The sequence below is a fragment of the Salmo trutta genome, chromosome 8 (genome assembly GCF_901001165.1).
Source record: "Salmo trutta chromosome 8, fSalTru1.1, whole genome shotgun sequence".
In the NCBI taxonomy this organism is placed as follows: Eukaryota; Metazoa; Chordata; class Actinopteri; order Salmoniformes; family Salmonidae; genus Salmo; species Salmo trutta.
Window position 1 is genome coordinate 3,663,109 of NC_042964.1, and position 18,038 is coordinate 3,681,146.

General features: G+C 43.0%; 1 protein-coding gene across 3 annotated transcripts in view; it reads left to right on the forward strand.

Annotated features, from left to right (window-relative positions):
* Positions 1-18,038, forward strand: part of LOC115198073 (glucosidase 2 subunit beta) — a 252,996-nt gene that overhangs the window by 16,100 nt on the left and 218,858 nt on the right. For all 3 annotated transcript variants that reach the window (XM_029759746.1, XM_029759745.1, XM_029759747.1), the window contains exons 6-7: positions 919-1,060; positions 16,538-16,610. In XM_029759746.1, coding sequence (XP_029615606.1) covers positions 919-1,060; positions 16,538-16,610 — 215 coding nt within the window. The remainder of the gene's footprint in view (positions 1-918; positions 1,061-16,537; positions 16,611-18,038) is intronic.

The following is an 18,038-nucleotide window of genomic DNA, read 5'->3' on the forward strand; positions in this document are numbered from 1 at the left end:
ATGCAGTAAAAGAGAATGAACATTCCAACTTTTTGTAAATTTGCCATCAAAGTTTGCCACCAAATAATATAGTTTTTAGTCTTGTGTCGCTGATGGTAGCTAGTCATGCTAGCATGTTAGCACTTAGGCTAGTTGTTTAGGCTTTAAGTTGATAATGTAGTCTGGAGGCACTTGTTTACCCAGACAGTGCTATACATTGGAGCAGGTATGCTCGCGCTAACTCAAAATGGACTCCATAAATCACTCTGGCTGCTGAATGTGGATAAGGAAGTAACATGCCCCAGAAAGCTAGTCATCCCTATCGTAACCACAGCTCTAGAATTTATCATTGCATTATGAGAAACTCTCAGAGGGGATATTTGAAAGTAATATACACACACATACACGTTTTGTTCATTAATTGGACTATTACGGAGAGTGATGATAGTCTATGCTTCTCTGTCATTCAGTGTCATTTTGGTGCCACGGCAACACAGCCTGGTGCTGGTGATTTAAATAGTCCATTGTGTAGGCCCCTCTGCTTTTACAGCAGAGCTGCTGCTGTGAATACAGAAAGAGAGAAAAATAGCTGAATAGAAGGCTCAATACTTGAGATTCATCATTAAATCCATTCAGGCCCCACTCTCTAAATGAATGAGATACAATTTAAAGAGTTGTACATTTGCACCCACTCCATCACTTCCATGACTTCTATACAACACATTTTGCCTCTACTCTTTCCTTTTCATACAGCAAAACATGCACAGAAAGGTATTCATGCTTGACCATTAAGCTTACCCAAGATATACCATCTAAGTTTTATTTAGTAAAGTAGTTATGCAATAAATGTGATGTGTTGTAATGTTGTGTTAGGTTGCCATAGGGCTTAGTGTTGCATTGAGTTGAGGATGTCTTCCATTTTGTTTTTTATCTCCTCAGGCCCAGCTTCGTGACCTGCAGCGGGTCTCTGACGACCTACAGACCCAACTGGACGATCTCAGGAAGGAGGAGGCAAGGAGGAAGGAGGAGGCAGACGCACTCAGAGAGCGGGTGATAGGGGCACGGGAAACGGCGGACAACAGTAAGTGTCATGACAACCAGTAGAGTAGCGACAGGGCTACACAGTCAGGGATTGTTAGGCCAGTGCTGGGGTCAAGCTTCCATATAAGGTAATAGTATTCGTTTTGGCATTGAGTGTTGGAGATAAGGTTGGTGTTAGAGTAAGCAAGCGGCACGGTTAGGGTAACAGGGTTCGTGTTCCATTCTTTGATGGAAATGAATTGACCCCAACTCTGCAGGGCCGCATTTAGGGTGACATATTGGAGGGTCACAGTTAGGGCGAGGTGCGTTTTTAAAAGCAGGTGCTCTCCGCATGATAGAAATACGTCTATCGGAGTGCTGACTAACAGCATGTTTTCATACTGCATCCTTCCTGTACATCCCCTTGAAGTTGGAGGGACAAGTTTATTCATAGGGAAAATTCCCTTACCACAGTGTGAGTAGGGTTGCAAAGCTACCGGGTAATTTATCAAAGTTACCAGAATATTCAGTCATTTTGGTAGAAAACAGAAAATTTATGGCAATCTATCATAACTTTGGTAATTTAATATATAATATTCATTTATATCTGTGTCCATATGGTTCAAGAGAAAATAGCCAAATTAATGAAAAAAAGCATCGAATCAACAAAATAAATTGTCCAACTATTGACTTTTTTCAAAACTGTTTTGACGGCAAAATATTCACAACATTTGCATATTTACATAGTAAAATAAATAAAAGTTTGTAGAAAAATTATATTACATTTGACATTTTAGTCATTTAGCAGACGCTCTTATCCAGAGCGACTTACAGTAGTGAATGCATACATTTCATAAAGGATATGTCATACTGAAACTCTCATATTAAAAGCCAGTGGTATTCACTAAGATAATGGTTTATGTTAAAGATAATGTTTTACTACTTTCTCATTCTATTTTAATGATTCGATATATTTTACATGTGATAAGGCCACAAAGAAGAACAGAGATAATTACAGACACCTATGATAATCTGAAGGACCCAAAAGGGCCACTTGATATCTTGGTGATTAGATTACATTAAAATCTTTGAAAGATACCAACATTCTGGTAGTTTACTGGTAAAGTTTCCAGTAATATACCCTCCTCTTGCAACCCTAAGTCTGCCTAAGCAGGACATGCATTTAATACTACTTTTGGGTTGGGTTGGGGGAAACTCATGGTTTACACTCCCTGTGCAGGGACTTCAAATCCATTACGTGGGGGGCAAAGCAAAGGTTTGGATATTTAAATTGGATCAGAATTGGGCCTCTGTGTAGTTTGCATAATTAATCGCCTGTGATTCAGTGGCAGCCAGGAAATCCCGAATGAATTAGTCACTCACTTTATCAAACATTCCCATTAAACCCACCCCCCCTCCCCCGTCAACCAATCTTAATGGAGACATCATTTAATAGGCCGCCATTTTAGGCAGCCTGTGTGTTATTAGTAAGGCCTAAATGTTTCTGTGGTATGGTGTTGTACCTAGATCTTCCGCCTCTTCTTTTCATTTACAACTGTCCTCCGTGTCCTCAAGCTTCAAGATTGATTTGCTGTCGAGGCCCATCTTGCCACCTCTGGGGGGGGGGGGGGGGGAGTTTTGGATCGAGGCGGTGGAAAGGTCACTTGACTTTGGCGTCGCCGCCGAGCCCCCATCCATCAGCCTCCCGCGGTGCCAGCTGACCTTTCCCAGGGGCACGTTTTAATGACACGTTAATGACACGCGTGTGTGCGTCGCTCGGCCGTGTTCCCGGGGGCACACGGTCTCTCTTTCTGCATCCTTTTCATCACATCTGGACATTACTCCCATTCACTTCCCACGCTAATGACTGCTTTGTTTCGGGGGGGTGTAGCATGTAGCTGTGTATGTTCTGCAGACTCATGGCCATTTCTGTGTGTGGATCTGTAAATGTGTATTTCGGGAATCATGTGGTATGGTGAGGTTTTCGTCGTCGGTCCGAAAGGCAAAGTGCACCTAGCCAACCAGCCAGCTATCCAGTACCACGATGCGTAACATTAAATATTGATTCATTCAGGACTCACGTTGTTACACAATAAATGAACAGCACTTTATGAATCCGTGATGGTCCCTTAGCGTTATTGTTCGGTGTCGTGAGCTGGTCAGGGACCCGGTCAGGGAGCCGGTCAGGGAGCTGGTCAGGGTCAGGGAGCTGGTCAGGGAGCCGGTCAGGGAGCCGGTCAGGGAGCCGGTCAGGGGAGCCGGTCAGGGAGCCGGTCAGGGAGCCGGTCAGGGAGTCGATCAGGGAGCCGGGCCGGTCAGGGAGCCGGTCAGGGACCCGGTCAGGGAGCCGGACCGGGCCGGTCAGGGAGCCGGTCAAGGTCAGGGAGCCGGTCAGGGAGCCGGGCCGGTCAGGGAGCCGGTCAGGGAGCCGGACCGGGCCGGTCAGGGAGCCGGTCAGGGAGCTGGTCAGGGTCAGGGAGCCGATCAGGGAGCCGGTCAGGGAGCCGGTCAGGGAGCCGGTCAGGGAGCTGCATGCATTCAGATATCATTCATTTACATTTTACATTTTAGTAATTTAGCAGACGCTCTTATCCAGAGCGACTTACAGTAGTGAATGCATACATTTCAGACATTTCAGACATTTTTCCCCCGTACTGGTCCCCCGAAGTAAAATGCACAGGCCAATTGAGCCAACACGGACATATAAATATTCAATCTGTAACTTTTTACCTTGATTGGATATATGTTGTGGTCTGATTTTTCTCTATGTCCTTCATTTCTCTGCTTGTGTTTGCTTAGTTCATTATACAGTATATATGCCATTCTGACTGTCTCTTCATGTTCCCTTGTTTGTAGAGGAAAGCTACATCAGCAGATTCCATCTTTATCCGTTCATAATATGGTATACCTTTTGTTTGTTTGCGGGTTCATTTTCTCCGTGTAGATTTGATCAGTGGTGTATAGTACTTAAGTAAAAAAAAGACTTTAAGGTGCTACTTAAGTCGTTTTTTGGGGGTATCTGTGCTTTACTATTCTCTGACTACTTTTACTTCACTACATTCATAAAGAAAATAATGTACCTTTTACTCGATACATTTTCCCTGACACCCAAAAGTCCTCATTACATTTTGAATGATTAGCAGGACAGGAAAATTGTCCAAATCACGCACTTATCAAAAGAACATCCCTGGTCATCCCTACTGCCTCTGATCTGGTGGACTCACTAAACAGAGAACATCCCTGATCATCCCTACTGCCTCTGATCTGGTGGACTCACTAAACAGAGAACATCCCTGGTCATCCCTACTGCCTCTGATCTGGTGGACTCACTAAACAGAGAACATCCCTGGTCATCCCTACTGCCTCTGATCTGGTGGACTCACTAAACAGAGAACATCCCTGGTCATCCTTACTGCCTCTGATCTGGTGGACTCACTAAACAGAGAACATCCCTGGTCATCCCTACTGTCTCTGATCTGGTGGACTCACTAAACAGAGAACATCCCTGGTCATCCCTACTGCCTCTGATCTGGTGGACTCACTAAACAGAGAACATCCCTGGTCAGCCCTACTGCCTCTGATCTGGTGGACTCACTAAACAGAGAACATCCCTGGTCATCCCTACTGTCTCTGATCTGGAGGACTCACTAAACAGAGAACATCCCTGGTCATCCCTACTGCCTCTGATCTGGTGGACTCACTAAACACAGAACATCCCTGGTCATCCCTACTGTCTCTGATCTGGAGGACTCACTAAACAGAGAACATCCCTGGTCAGCCCTACTGTCTCTGATCTGGAGGACTCACCATATACACATGCTTCGTTTGTAAATGATGTCTGAGTGTTGGAGCGTACCCCTGGCCATCCGTAGTTAAGAACATGGTGCTGTCTAGTTTGCTTAATATAAGGAATTTGTAATAATTTTTTTGCAATTCCATTTACTTTTGTTACTTAAGTATATTTCAAACCAAATACTTTTAGACTTTTACTCAAGTAGTATTTAACTGGCTGACTTTCACTTTTAGTTGAGTCATTTTCTATTAAGGTATATTTACTTTTACTCAAGTATGACAATTGACTACTTTTTCCACCACTGTAGGTTTGTGTGAATGCCCTCTGTATGTTGTACAATGTATCATTAGTGTGTGCGTGCGCACGTGCGTGCGCACGTGCGTGCGTGTGTGTGTGTGGCGTGAGGTACAGGGTCTTGTAGTCAACTCTATGCTATATTTAAGCAAAAAGGCACGAGAGGGTGTGGTATATGGCCAATACACCACGGCTAAGGGCTGTTCTTAGGCACGATGGATGGACACCGACCTATATTGGCCATATATCACAAACCCCCGAGGTGCCTTATTGCTATTATAAATTGGTTACCAATGAAATTAGAGCAGTAAAAATACCTTTTTTTTGTCATACGGTCTGATATACCACGGCTGTCAGCCAATCAGCATTCAGGGCTCGAACCACCCAGTTTATAATGGCATTCGTTACCTCTGCTTATAGTAGGTCTCATGGCTCCTTGTTGCCAGTTCCTGGAGTGGTGAACTGAACTGGCAAGTCCCACCTCTGTTAAGCAGGGCTGTGGATGACCTTCTGTTTCATCTACATCATTTCAGACTGCCTTTCCCTTCCCAGCTACAACCAAACATTATGATATTTTAAGCTACCAAAAAATAGATACTTATCACAGTGAGAGGCCGTTCCTTCTCTTGCGAGAACAAAAGCGGTAACTGCTGCATGCCGATCCGGTAGTGACGAACCTACCGATTTTTATTTGTAGAATCGCAATGCTCGTCAGTGGCCAACAAAAAGTGCATGTTCGCCGTACATCCACGGGTGAGCAAGTCACTCTTCATATGTAGGCTATGGGATGGTAGCTAGCTAAGCGCACAGACGCAATGCGCACAACACTGAATACTTCACCCAAGCTAGGTGCTAGTAATGACATTATAATTAAATCACATTGGATTAGCTAGTTTCCATGAAACAGCTGCCGAGTTAGTGCAGTGTCCTTAGCTAGCTAGCTAGCTATGTTGTGGTAGGTAGCGAATATGCTAACGTTAGCTAGCTAGCATAACATTTGGCTATGGGCTGCCACTGGCAGTAGGGGATTATGGAGAGTGTATTCAATTGTTCTTCATCATCTTGCTAGGTAGTTATCTAGCTGAGGCCATCTGGCAAGTAATAACAAGGGTTTATTCAACAAAATAGCAACATTAGTGCAGATAGCGTGGAATCTAGACCATAAGCAATGCGCACACATACTCTATGCATTGCCAAACAACACTACTGCCACCTTCTGGTTTGGAGTATTTTAACAAGGCTGAGTGTCTGACTAGTTCCGAGGTCTTTGCTGTGTGAACAGAAAAGAGATTGACTGCCAACACTCTGTTCAGAGGTGCTAAATACTGTCGGCAGGCAAACGTTTAACAATCCTACCGGTATGTCTGAGCTTTAACATTTAACCAGATTCCTTCAATCAATTATTTATTTACTCTGCATGGTTGCTTTTAGTCCTCTTCAGCATGGCGAATAAAACAAAAAATAGAATCTAACAAAAAATAAACCATCGTTAATAAACCAAGTTCACAGACATTATGGCCAGTAAGAAGCCTTCTGATTGTAGGAACTTTGGATTCCTCCCATCATCATGGATTCCTCCCATCATGGGCCAAACAGTCAAGCTCAGTATTTTAACCCTTAAAGATATGGACCTTTATCCAGTCAGGACCAAGCTAAAACCCTCCCAAGGGGTAACAAAGAATGAGATTGATGGGGATTAAATGATCAATATAAACAGAAGTATCACTTTAATAAAGAAACATCGACCCTTCATCTCATCTGTCTTTTTATATCTGTACATGTCAATATGTGGCCAAAGGTGGGAAATACCAACACAGGGGCAAGTAGACATTATGGTTCCCACATTGCCTGTGTGGGTTGCCCTTTTCTGAGCCAAAATGGAGTCTTCTCTTTTGATTACCGCTGCAGTAGATCAAGGCCGTCTCTGGGGGTTCATATGCAGATATTGGGGAGGGCCGTGTTATTGGTGCCCTCAAAGGCAATTGCAAAGCGACGTGTGTCAGGGGGCCAATGACTACGGGAGGATTTAATGGAATGAAGACGTGAAAAAGAGGAGCGTTTATTTAAGAGCTGTCTGTCTCATCAGTGGTATTGACTCCATGGGTTAGCGGTTTCTCTTTGGAAATGTAATGGGGAATACAACATTTTTTTTTTTTTTTAGAGTGATGCAGGTTAGGAACGGGTGATCAGTTGACTTACAAGTACACACACAGACGTTGTTGTTGTTGTTGACATGCTGCCTATGTTAAACATTTTTAAACATTTTTAAACATTTTTTCGAGCAGCGCTGCGAAGGAACTGTGACGTGTGTTAGTCATCTTCGATCATCACAGGCTAATCTCAAGCCTCTTTATTTTATATATATATATATATATATATATATATATATATATATATATATATATATATATATATAATTTTTTTAATTATTATTATTATAATTTTTTACATTTATTTATTATATTTTTTATATTTTTTATTCTGTCACTGTTCCTATTGAGGGAAACCGATCTTTCAAAAGCTTCTATCAAGTCCTAATACATGCAAGATACCTCTACACAACTCCTTCCAAAACAGATGTCCACTATCATGTGAGATCGTATTAGGCGGATTAACGTGCGTACACACTGACTTTAGTCTATTAGCGTTCCTTAGATCTCTATCTTAACCTCCGGCGGCGGTACTTTAGTTTTTTAAAGGGAAAATGTCACACATTGTTTTGACAGAGCGCGGACAACATTACCCGAGTCATCACGCATTTTTTTCCCTCTTTCTTCTTCCATTCGCTAGGCTAACCGATGTTGCTCGGCATTCACAGTCTTAATGGGAGGTCTTTGTTTGGCAAAGAATATTGGGAGATTTGTGGTTAAATCCCTCCTTGAATAACAAAGCGGGCACATTAGTGGGGAGGAGGGGTTGCGGGAGCACTGATTGCATGGGTTGTTTTAAAGAACCTTCTTCCTAATGTCTGTGGTATTGGGTTCACGAGGAGGTCGGCAGTTGCCCCCCCAATCTTCCCATAAATACAGAAAGTAGTCTACATGCACCATATTATCCTCCCCCCCAAACCCCTGGATATTAATAGCACTACAGTTGAATGGCGGGAACCCGGTTACCGGGATTTACTGCCCAAAACCACTCCCTTTTCCTGGGATAAATAACTGCGAAAAAACGGTCAATTATTATAAATTATTTATATGAGCAGCATGGCGTGAAATGGAACTGTTAAAATGATATGCAATGTCTAAATCTGGCTTCTCTATGGCCTCTGCCTGAGAGAACGCTCAGGGTGGGGACAGACAGCCCATCTCAGTATGGAGCGCAGTTCACGATGCATATAGACCTATCTTATCATGGCAACTTATTCTCTTGTGACAGGTAGGCCTGCATTTGCTGTAGCATAGCCTATGCTACAGTAATATAAAGATTGAATGCGGGTCTAATTTACCCATCTGCCTTTCGGTTGTTACCTTGTTTTTTTTAATTGTGAACATTTTTAATTTTTTTTAAAATTGCAGCTACAGACGTTTAAAACAGCCTATCACTCGAATATCGTTTCTTTAAATCAGTTTCTCGCAGTCTTTCTCTCTCTCCATCAACAGTCAAATTGCATTCAAAATAGATCATCCTGTTCTAGATTGATATATAGCCCTATACACATTGATGTCCTAGCCTCGGGTAATATAGTCAATGCAGTATTGCCCTTATATTTAGCTAATTAATGCATAATAAGCTTCTAACTTAAAGCCTTTCTCTTGTGCAATACGCAAGCACCTGAGCTCCACTGGCCTTTATCCTATGTATTGGATAATGGGCTTGGGCTTATTTAAATATCATTAATGCGTGGCTCATAACATATTAAATATACTGTATGGCTCATCAGGCCCAGGTAGCATCAGGTTAGAATTGTCATGCTGATTAAAACTCTTAACAACCATAAATAGCACTGCCCCATATGCAAATCTTCTCTCTGTCCCATTGTATTGAAGTGTGTCATGTTCCCATGTGGAGTTACAGTTGAAGTCAGAAGTTTACATACACTTATGTTGGAGTCATTAAAACTCGTTTTTCAACCACTCCACAAATTTCTTAGTTAACAAACTATAGCTTTGGCAAGTCGGTTAGGACATCTACTTTGTGCATGACAAAAGTCATTTTTCCAACAACTTTTTACAGACAGATTATTTCACTTATAATTCACTGTATCACAAATCCAGTGGGTCAGAAGTTTACATACACTAAGTTGACTGTGCCTTTAAACAGCTTGGAAAATGCCAGAAAATGATGTCATGGCTTTAGAAGCTAGGCTAATTGACATAATTTGAGTCAATTGGAGGTGTACCTGTGGATGTATTTCAAGGCCTACCTTCAAACTCAGTGCCTCTTTGCTTGACATCATGGGAAAATCAAAAGAAATCAGCCAAGACCTCAGAAAATAAATTGTAGACCTCCACAAGTCTGGTTCATCCTTGGGAGCAATTTCCAAATACATGAAGGTACCACTTTCATCTGTACAACCAATAGTACGAAAGTATTAACATCATGGGGCCACGCAGCTGTCTTAGCGCTCAGGAAGGAGACGCGTTCTGTCTCCTAGAGATGAACGTACTTTGGTGCGGAAAGTGCAAATCAATCCCAAAACAACAGCAAAGGACCTTGTGAAGATGCTGTAGGAAACAGATACAAAAGTATCTATATCCACAGTAAAACGAGCCCTATATCGACATAACCTGAAAGGCCGCTCGGCAAGGAAGAAGCCACTGCTCCGAAACCGTCATAAAAAAAACAGACTACGGTTTGCAACTGGACATGGGGACAAAGATCGTACTTTTCCTCTGGTCTGATGAAACAAAACTGTTTGGCCATAATGTCCATCGTTATGTTTGAAAGAAAAAGGGAGAGACTTGCAAGCCGAAGAACACCATCCCAACCGTGAAGCACGGGGGTGGCAGCATCATGTTGTGGGGGTGCTTTGCTGAAGGAGGGACTGGTGCACTTTGCAAAATAGATGGCATCATGAGGAAATAAAATTATTTGGATATATTGAAGCAACATCTCAAGACATCAGTCAGGAAGTTAAGGCTTGGTCGCAAATGGGTCTTCCAAATGGACAATGACCCCAAGCATACTTCCAAAGTTGTGGCAAAATGGCTTAAGGACAACAAAGTCAAGGTATTGGAGTGGCCATCACAAAGCCCTGTCCTCAATCCTATAGAAAATTTGTTACACCAGCTCTGTCAGGAAGAATGGGCCAAAATTCACCCAATTTATTGTGGGAAGCTTGTGGAAGGCTACCAGAAACATTTGACCCAAGTTAAACAATTTAAAGGCAATGCTACCAAATACTAATTGAGTGTATGTAAACTTCTGACCCACTTTGAATGTGATGAAAGAAATAAAAGCTGAAATAAATAATTCTCTCTACTATGATTCTGACATTTCACATTCTTAAAATAAAGTGGTTATCCTAACTGACCTAAGTCAGGGATTTTTTACTAGGATTAAATGTCAGGAATTGTGAAAAACTGAGTTTAAATGTATTTGGCTAAGGTGTTTGTAAGCTTCCGACTTCAACTGTACATGGGTCCACTTAGAGTTCTAGGGGTTTCCTCAAGTTGATGGATATTCCAGCGGCTGACCTGATTTTTTACTTTGGAGCGTCTGCGAGCTGCCTTAATGCATGTTTTCTAAAGGTCCACATTTGGCCCATCCATGAAGCCAGCAGGACTTAGTTTAAAAGCACATCAAGTGCACTTGACACCCGAGAGCAAGACCTTGACATTGATTCCATTCTATTATTGTGACATAATGTTCAGAATATATTATTATGTCAAGGATTCTTAAGATACAGTACCAGTCAAAAGTTTGGGCACACCTACTCATTCAAAGGTTTTTCTATATTTTTTACTATTTTCTACATTGTAGAATAATAGTGAAGACATCAAAACTATGAAATAACACATATGGAATCATGTAGTAACCAACAAAGTGTTAAACAAATGAAAATATATTTTATATTTGAGGTTCTTCAAAGTAGCCAACTCTTTTCCTTGATGACAGCTTTGCACACTCTTGGCATTCTCTCAACCAGCTGAATGAGGTAGTCACCTGGAATGCATTTAATTTAAAAGGTGTGCCTAGTTAAAAATTAATGTATGGCATTTCTTTCCTTCTTAATGCGTTTCAGCCAATAAGTTGTGTTGTGACAAGGTAGGGGTGGAATATAGAAGATAGCCCTATTTGGTAAATTACCAAGTCCATATTATGTCAAGAACAGCTCAAATAAGCAAAGAGAAATTACAGTCCATCATTACTTTAAGACATGAAGGTCAGTCAATACTGAAAAGTGCAGTCGTAAAAACCATCAAGTGCTATGATGAAACTGGCTCTCATGAAGACCGCCACAGGAATGGAAGACCCAGAGTTACCTCTGCTGCAGAGGATAAGTTCATTAGATTTACCAGCCTCAGAAATTGCAGCCCAAATAAATGCTTAACAGAGTTCAAGTAACACATCTCAACGTCAACTGTTCAGAGGAGACTGCATGAACCAGGCCTTCATGGTCGAATTGCTGCAAATAAACCACTACTAAAGGAAGAAGGGACCTGCTTTGGCCAAGAAACACGAGCAATGGACATTAGATCGGTGGAAATCTGTCCTTTGGTCTGATGAGTCCAAATTTGAGGTTGTTGGTTCCAACCGCCGTGTCTTTGTGAGGCGCAGAGTAGGTGAACAGATGATCTCCGCATGTGTGTTTCCCAAGTTGAAGCATGCAGGAGGTGGTGTGATAGTGTTGGGGTGCTTCGCTGGTGACACTGTCAGTGATTTATATAGAATTCAAGGCACACTTAACCAGCATGGCTACCACAGCATTCTGCAGCAATACGCCATCCCATCTGGTTTGCACTTATTGGGACTATTATTTGTTTTTCAACAGGACAATGACCCAACACACCTCCAGACTGTCTAAAGGCTATTTGACCAAGAAGGAGAGTGATGGAGTGCTGTATCAGATGACCTGGCCTCCACAATCACCCGACCTCAACCCAATTGAGATGGTTTGGAATGAGTTGGACCGCTAAGTGAAGGAAAAGCAACCAACAAGTGCTAAGCATATGTGGGAACTCCTTCAAGGCTGTTGGAAAAGCATTCCTCATAAAGCTGGTTGTGCGAATGCCAAGAGTATGCAAAGCTGTCATCAAGGCAAAGGGTGGCTACTTTGAAGAATCTAAAATATATTTTTGATTTAACACTTTGTTGGTTACTACATGATCCCATATGTGTTATTTCATAGTTTTGATGTAGTCACTGTTGTTCTACAATGTAGAAAATAGTAATTATAAAGAAAAACCCTTCAATGAGTAGGTGTGTCCAAACTTTTGACTGGTACTGTATTTGAAGTCTATATACGAATTTTCCGTTCCCTCCCCTCTCATGGAAGTCTTCCGTTCCCTCCCGTCTCATGGAAGTCTTCCGTTCCCTCCAGTCTCATGGAAGTCTTCCGTTCCCTCCAGTCTCATGGAAGTCTTCCGTTCCCTCCCGTCTCATGGAAGTCTTCCGTTCCCTCCCGTCTCATGGAAGTCTTCCGTTCCCTCCAGTCTCATGGAAGTCTTCCGTTCCTCAGTCTCATGGAAGTCTTCCGTTCCCTCCAGTCTCATGGAAGTCTTCCGTTCCCTCCCGTCTCATGGAAGTCTTCCGTTCCCTCCCGTCTCATGGAAGTCTTCCGTTCCCTCCCGTCTCATGGAAGTCTTCCGTTCCCTCCCGTCTCATGGAAGTCTTCCGTTCCCTCCCGTCTCATGGAAGTCTTCCGTTCCCTCCCGTCTCATGGAAGTCTTCCGTTCCCTCCAGTCTCATGGAAGTCTTCCGTTCCCTCCAGTCTCATGGAAGTCTTCCGTTCCCTCCCGTCTCATGGAAGTCTTCCGTTCCCTCCCGTCTCATGGAAGTCTTCCGTTCCCTCCCGTCTCATGGAAGTCTTCCGTTCCCTCCCGTCTCATGGAAGTCTTCCGTTCCCGCCCGTCTCATGGAAGTCTTCCGTTCCCTCCCGTCTCATGGAAGTCTTCCGTTCCCTCCCGTCTCATGGAAGTCTTCCGTTCCCTCCCGTCTCATGGAAGTCTTCCGTTCCCTCCAGTCTCATGGAAGTCTTCCGTTCCCTCCAGTCTCATGGAAGTCTTCCGTTCCCTCCAGTCTCATGGAAGTCTTCCGTTCCCTCCAGTCTCATGGAAGTCTTCCGTTCCCTCCAGTCTCATGGAAGTCTTCCGTTCCCTCCAGTCTCATGGAAGTCTTCCGTTCCCTCCAGTCTCATGGAAGTCTTCCGTTCCCTCCAGTCTCATGGAAGTCTTCCGTTCCCTCCAGTCTCATGGAAGTCTTCCGTATTAACCCCTGGAACAAAGAAGCTCCCTGAATAATTTGTTACATGTACTGCAGGTATAGATCTTAAGGGCCCATCTGATGTGTTCCATTCTCTCTCTTCTCTCCCTTTACTTTAAGAGCTCTCGGTGTGCAATCACTACGGTAACGCTCCACGGATGACTGATGGTCTCCATTAGTAAACATAGCCAGCTATATGTGCCGTCTGCCAGGAGAGCCAGTGCCTTCGAACTCGCTTCCCTCCCTCCCTCCCTCTCCCTTCCACAATATCGCTCTCATTTTCTTTCTCTCTCTGCCTCTCTCCCACTCACTCCCTCGTTCGTTCTCTCTCTCGCGCTCTCGCTTCCTCCTCTCTCTCTCTCTCTCTCTCTCTCACTATCTCCCCCCATTTTACGGCTCTGGCTGCTACAGCCCTGCAGTGAATGGAGGGATGACATTGTCTCCCACAAGATGAGTGGAAGAAAGGATGGAGAGAGCAGAGGGACTGCAGCAGGGTGGGATATCAGGATGGAGAGAGCAGAGGGACTGCAGATGGGTGGAGAATGTCAAGCAGCAGGGTGGGATATCAATCAATCAAATGTATTTATGAAGCCCTTTTTACATTAGCAGATGTCACAAAGTGCTGTACAGAAATGCCAGCAGCTGAAACACAGGAAATGTCTTTGAAATGACAGATACAGAATATGTTGTGTTTGCAAGAGGACATCACCTCACCATGGTACCATGAACCCATGAAACAGTTGAAGACATGGAAAGGTTTCTATGAGATAGTGATAAGAGGCGTATTATTTCCTGGCGCTGGAAGCAGTATATGGACCAGGAAAGGCTGCAGTCCTTGATTTGGTTAGCAGTGTTGGTGACAGTGGCTAAGTAAACAAACCCACAACATGGTCCTTGTCCATAGACTGCTTACACAAATTAGTCATTTTGTAATTTGGGTGAACTGTCACTTTAAATTCAGAGTTGACATAAAATGTAGTTTCTCGTTTAATGATTCTTCCTCCTTTTGAGTTTTGTGAACTTTTGGAATCTTTGAACAAAGGTCGGGGTGAATTCCACATTTAATTCTAATTATAATCTCTCTCCCTGTAAATTACATTTCATTCAATTCAAATTCCAGGTCAGTCTTTGAATTCAGAGATAATTAAATTCCTCTCAATTCCAATGTTTGGTAAATTCCAAGAATTCAATTCCAAATTCATTATCCTTAACAATTCCACAAATTCCAATTCTAATTAAATTCCCCTAGGCTTTCAGGCTGAACATGTCACTGTTCAGATAGCCTAGCTATACTGGAAATATAGAAATACAAGTTGAACTGATTTAAAACAAATTCTGCAGCCAATGTTTGATACTTTGTCCATTAAATCCATTTAGTGGGAAATGTAAAAATACTAAATTCCAAAGATGAAATGTTTTACAATTCCAATAAAAAAAAGTCAAAACAGTCTAATCAATTCAATTCCATTACTTGAAGATTGTTGAAATTCGAATTGAATTCAAATTACATTCTCCACTTCATGAGTGAAATCAAGAATTTAATTGGAATTTCAAGTTAAATAGGAATTGACCTTAACCCTGGATCTATAGATTTAAGATAAATAGTGTACAATGCATTCAGTGTTCATATTTTGCTCTGTTAAATATCTAAACATAGGGATTCTTAATGCAGCACACATACTGTATGGTGGAAAAAAATAGCTAATTTCACTATTAGCTTTTCCATAATTAGCCAAATCATGTACAGAAAGCTAATTATGGCGGACGTGTAATTAGCATGATGTAAAGTGCTTCTTTCTGCATCTTTGGGCCAATCAGTTTGCCCTTTTAGATTCCCAGCTTTTGAGTCAACGATAAGGGATTGGTTTAGTCGTGAATGGAGGTCAACTTCCCCTTTCTTGCTCATCTCGTTTCTTGTGATCGGAAAGTGAATGTGGCTCACGTGGTTCGGTGAAGGAGAATGGGGGTGCGGGAGTGTAGCCTTTTTCCAGTGCCTGAAAACTAGGGCGAATGGCGAACAGAGGGGAAATCATGTCATTATACTGCCGTACAGCACAAAGCGCCCTGATTGCATTCTGGATCCTGGCACGTTTTTATGTTTTTTTTTTTTTTATTTGTATTTTTTACAGTAGAACCAAATGTTCTCTCAGGATGACTGACTCATCGCCTGATTGCCCAAGCACTGGGTGAACCCCCCTCCCTCTTCCCCATCCTCTCTCCCTCCTCCCCTCAGCCCATCCTCCCTCCCTCCCCCTCCTCCCCAATGCCATCCTCCCCTCAGCCCATCCTCCCTCCCTCCCACCTCTCCCTCCCACCCTCCATTCTCCCCTCAGTAAAGTTGGCTGGATGTCCTTTGGGTGGTGGACCATTCTTGATACACACAGGAAACTATTGAGTGTGAAAAACCCAGCAGCATTGCAGTTCTTGACACAAACCGGTGCGCCAGGCATCTACTACCAAACCCTGTTCACAGGCACTTCACATTTTTTTTCTTGCCCATTCACCCTCTGAATGGCACACATGCACAATCCATGTCTCAAGGCTTAAAAATCCTTCTTTAACCCGTCTCCTCCCCTTCATCTACACTGATTGAAGTGGACATCAAGAAGGTATCTTTCACCTGGATTCACCTGGTCAGTCTGTCATGGAAAGAGTTACAAATGATTTGTTCACTAAGTGTATTTTTATTTTATTTAACCTTTATTTAACTAGGCAAGTTAATTAAAAACAAATTCTTGTTTACAATGACGGCCTACCCTGGCCAAACCCGGACGACGCTGGGCCAATTGTTCGCTGCCCTATGGGATTCCCAATCATGTCCGGATGTGATACAGCCTGGATTCGAACCAGGGACTGTAGCGACACCTCTTGCACTGAGATGCAGTGCCTTAGACCGCTGCGCCACTCGGGAGCCCCGTATATTTGATATAGTTAACATTTGACATTTGAGTAAAATTGTTTTGCCACTCAATAACTTATTACCGTTTTCACTGAAGGTGGGATTTCACAGTTCACAACAATGTAGCCTAGAACGTTATCAGGTGAGTCCACAATAACCCTTTTGTTACCTTGTTGTGTTCACAGGTCCCACGAGTCACTATAGGACTGAGTCTCCAATCAGCGTTTTCAAAGAGTTGGACAGCAATAGAGATGGAAGGTAAATAACCTCACTTTTACATTCACTGTATATGTACTACCAAACATGCAGTGTTACCAAGGTTACTTGCAGTGTTTCCTCTGGAAATATTTGTAGCAGTTGAGGGGAAAAAGTTGCAGAGGGGGGAGGTTTCCTTGTTTTGTCCCCCGCCGGGGACATTTTATGTACAAAGACTGAGAAGTTCAATTACATTCCACTACTAACATTACACTGGCCCCATCTAAAATATCATTTCCATCTCCAGAAATGGGACTAAATAACATATTGGTCAGGATTATGTTAAAACTATTTCAACATTTTGGACCATGCATATAGCCGCTGGTCTACAGTATATTATCAATAAGCAGGATCACCTGTGGCCCATATGATGCTGCATAGTGTTTTAATAAATATATAGGCTGAAGCATGGGGTTTGCCTCTCTGTAAATACCATGTGCTAATCATAAACTAGATGTGTTTTAACTAGTTACCATGCGTTGATGAATTTTAGGTTAGCATATACACAGTCGTTTTCTTCGTTTTGTCAATTAGAATCACCGTTCTTAAACGCTTCCTTCAGAATAAAATTTGCGTATCTTATTGGGTTATTAAGATGCCCCACCTATCAGGATTATCTTATTTGACTAATATGGTGTTCCAACAAAGCTGACAAATCGAATCTGCCGACCATCTGTAAATGTAGATGATATCTTGACTTTGTCTACCTTCGATACAATGATCGATTGTACCTCTTTTGTAGCGGTCAATAAGAAAAATGGTCAACTCATAGGCCTCATTCATCTTGGAATGCATATCCTCCTCCCATTCTTTCATCTCCCAACTCCGTCGGTGAGTGTCATTTGTCTCTGTGAACACCCCCCTCCCGCTCAACCATCCCTCGGCATCGGAAAGCATTTTATTGCCTTGTTTGCGTTGCATAATCTGCCACTTCAAAGGCTTCGACTGACCCGTTTTCACCCAGCGAGACTTCTAACTCTCTGCTGTGGGCTGTGTTTAACCTCGATCTGCTGTGGGCTGTGTTTAACCTCTATCTGCTGTGGGCTGTGTTTAACCTCTATCTGCTGTGTTTAACCTCTGTCTGCCATGGGCAGTTTAACCTCCTCTTGTCTGCCGTGGGCAGTGTTTAACCTCTGTCTGCTGTGGGCAGTTTAACCTCCTCTTGTCTGCCGTGGGCAGTGTTTAACCTCTGTCTGCTGTGGGCAGTGTTTAACCTCCTCTGTCTGTCTGTCTCTGTTGTGGGCAGTGTTTAACCTCCTCTGTCTGTCTGTCTGCTGTGGGCAGTGTTTAACCTCCTCTGTCTGTCTGCTGTGGGCTGTGTTTAACCTCCTTTGTCTGTCTGCTGTGGGCTGTGTTTAACCTCCTCTGTCTGTCTGCTGTGGGCTGTGTTTAACCTCCTCTGTCTGTCTGCTGTGGGCTGTGTTTAACCTC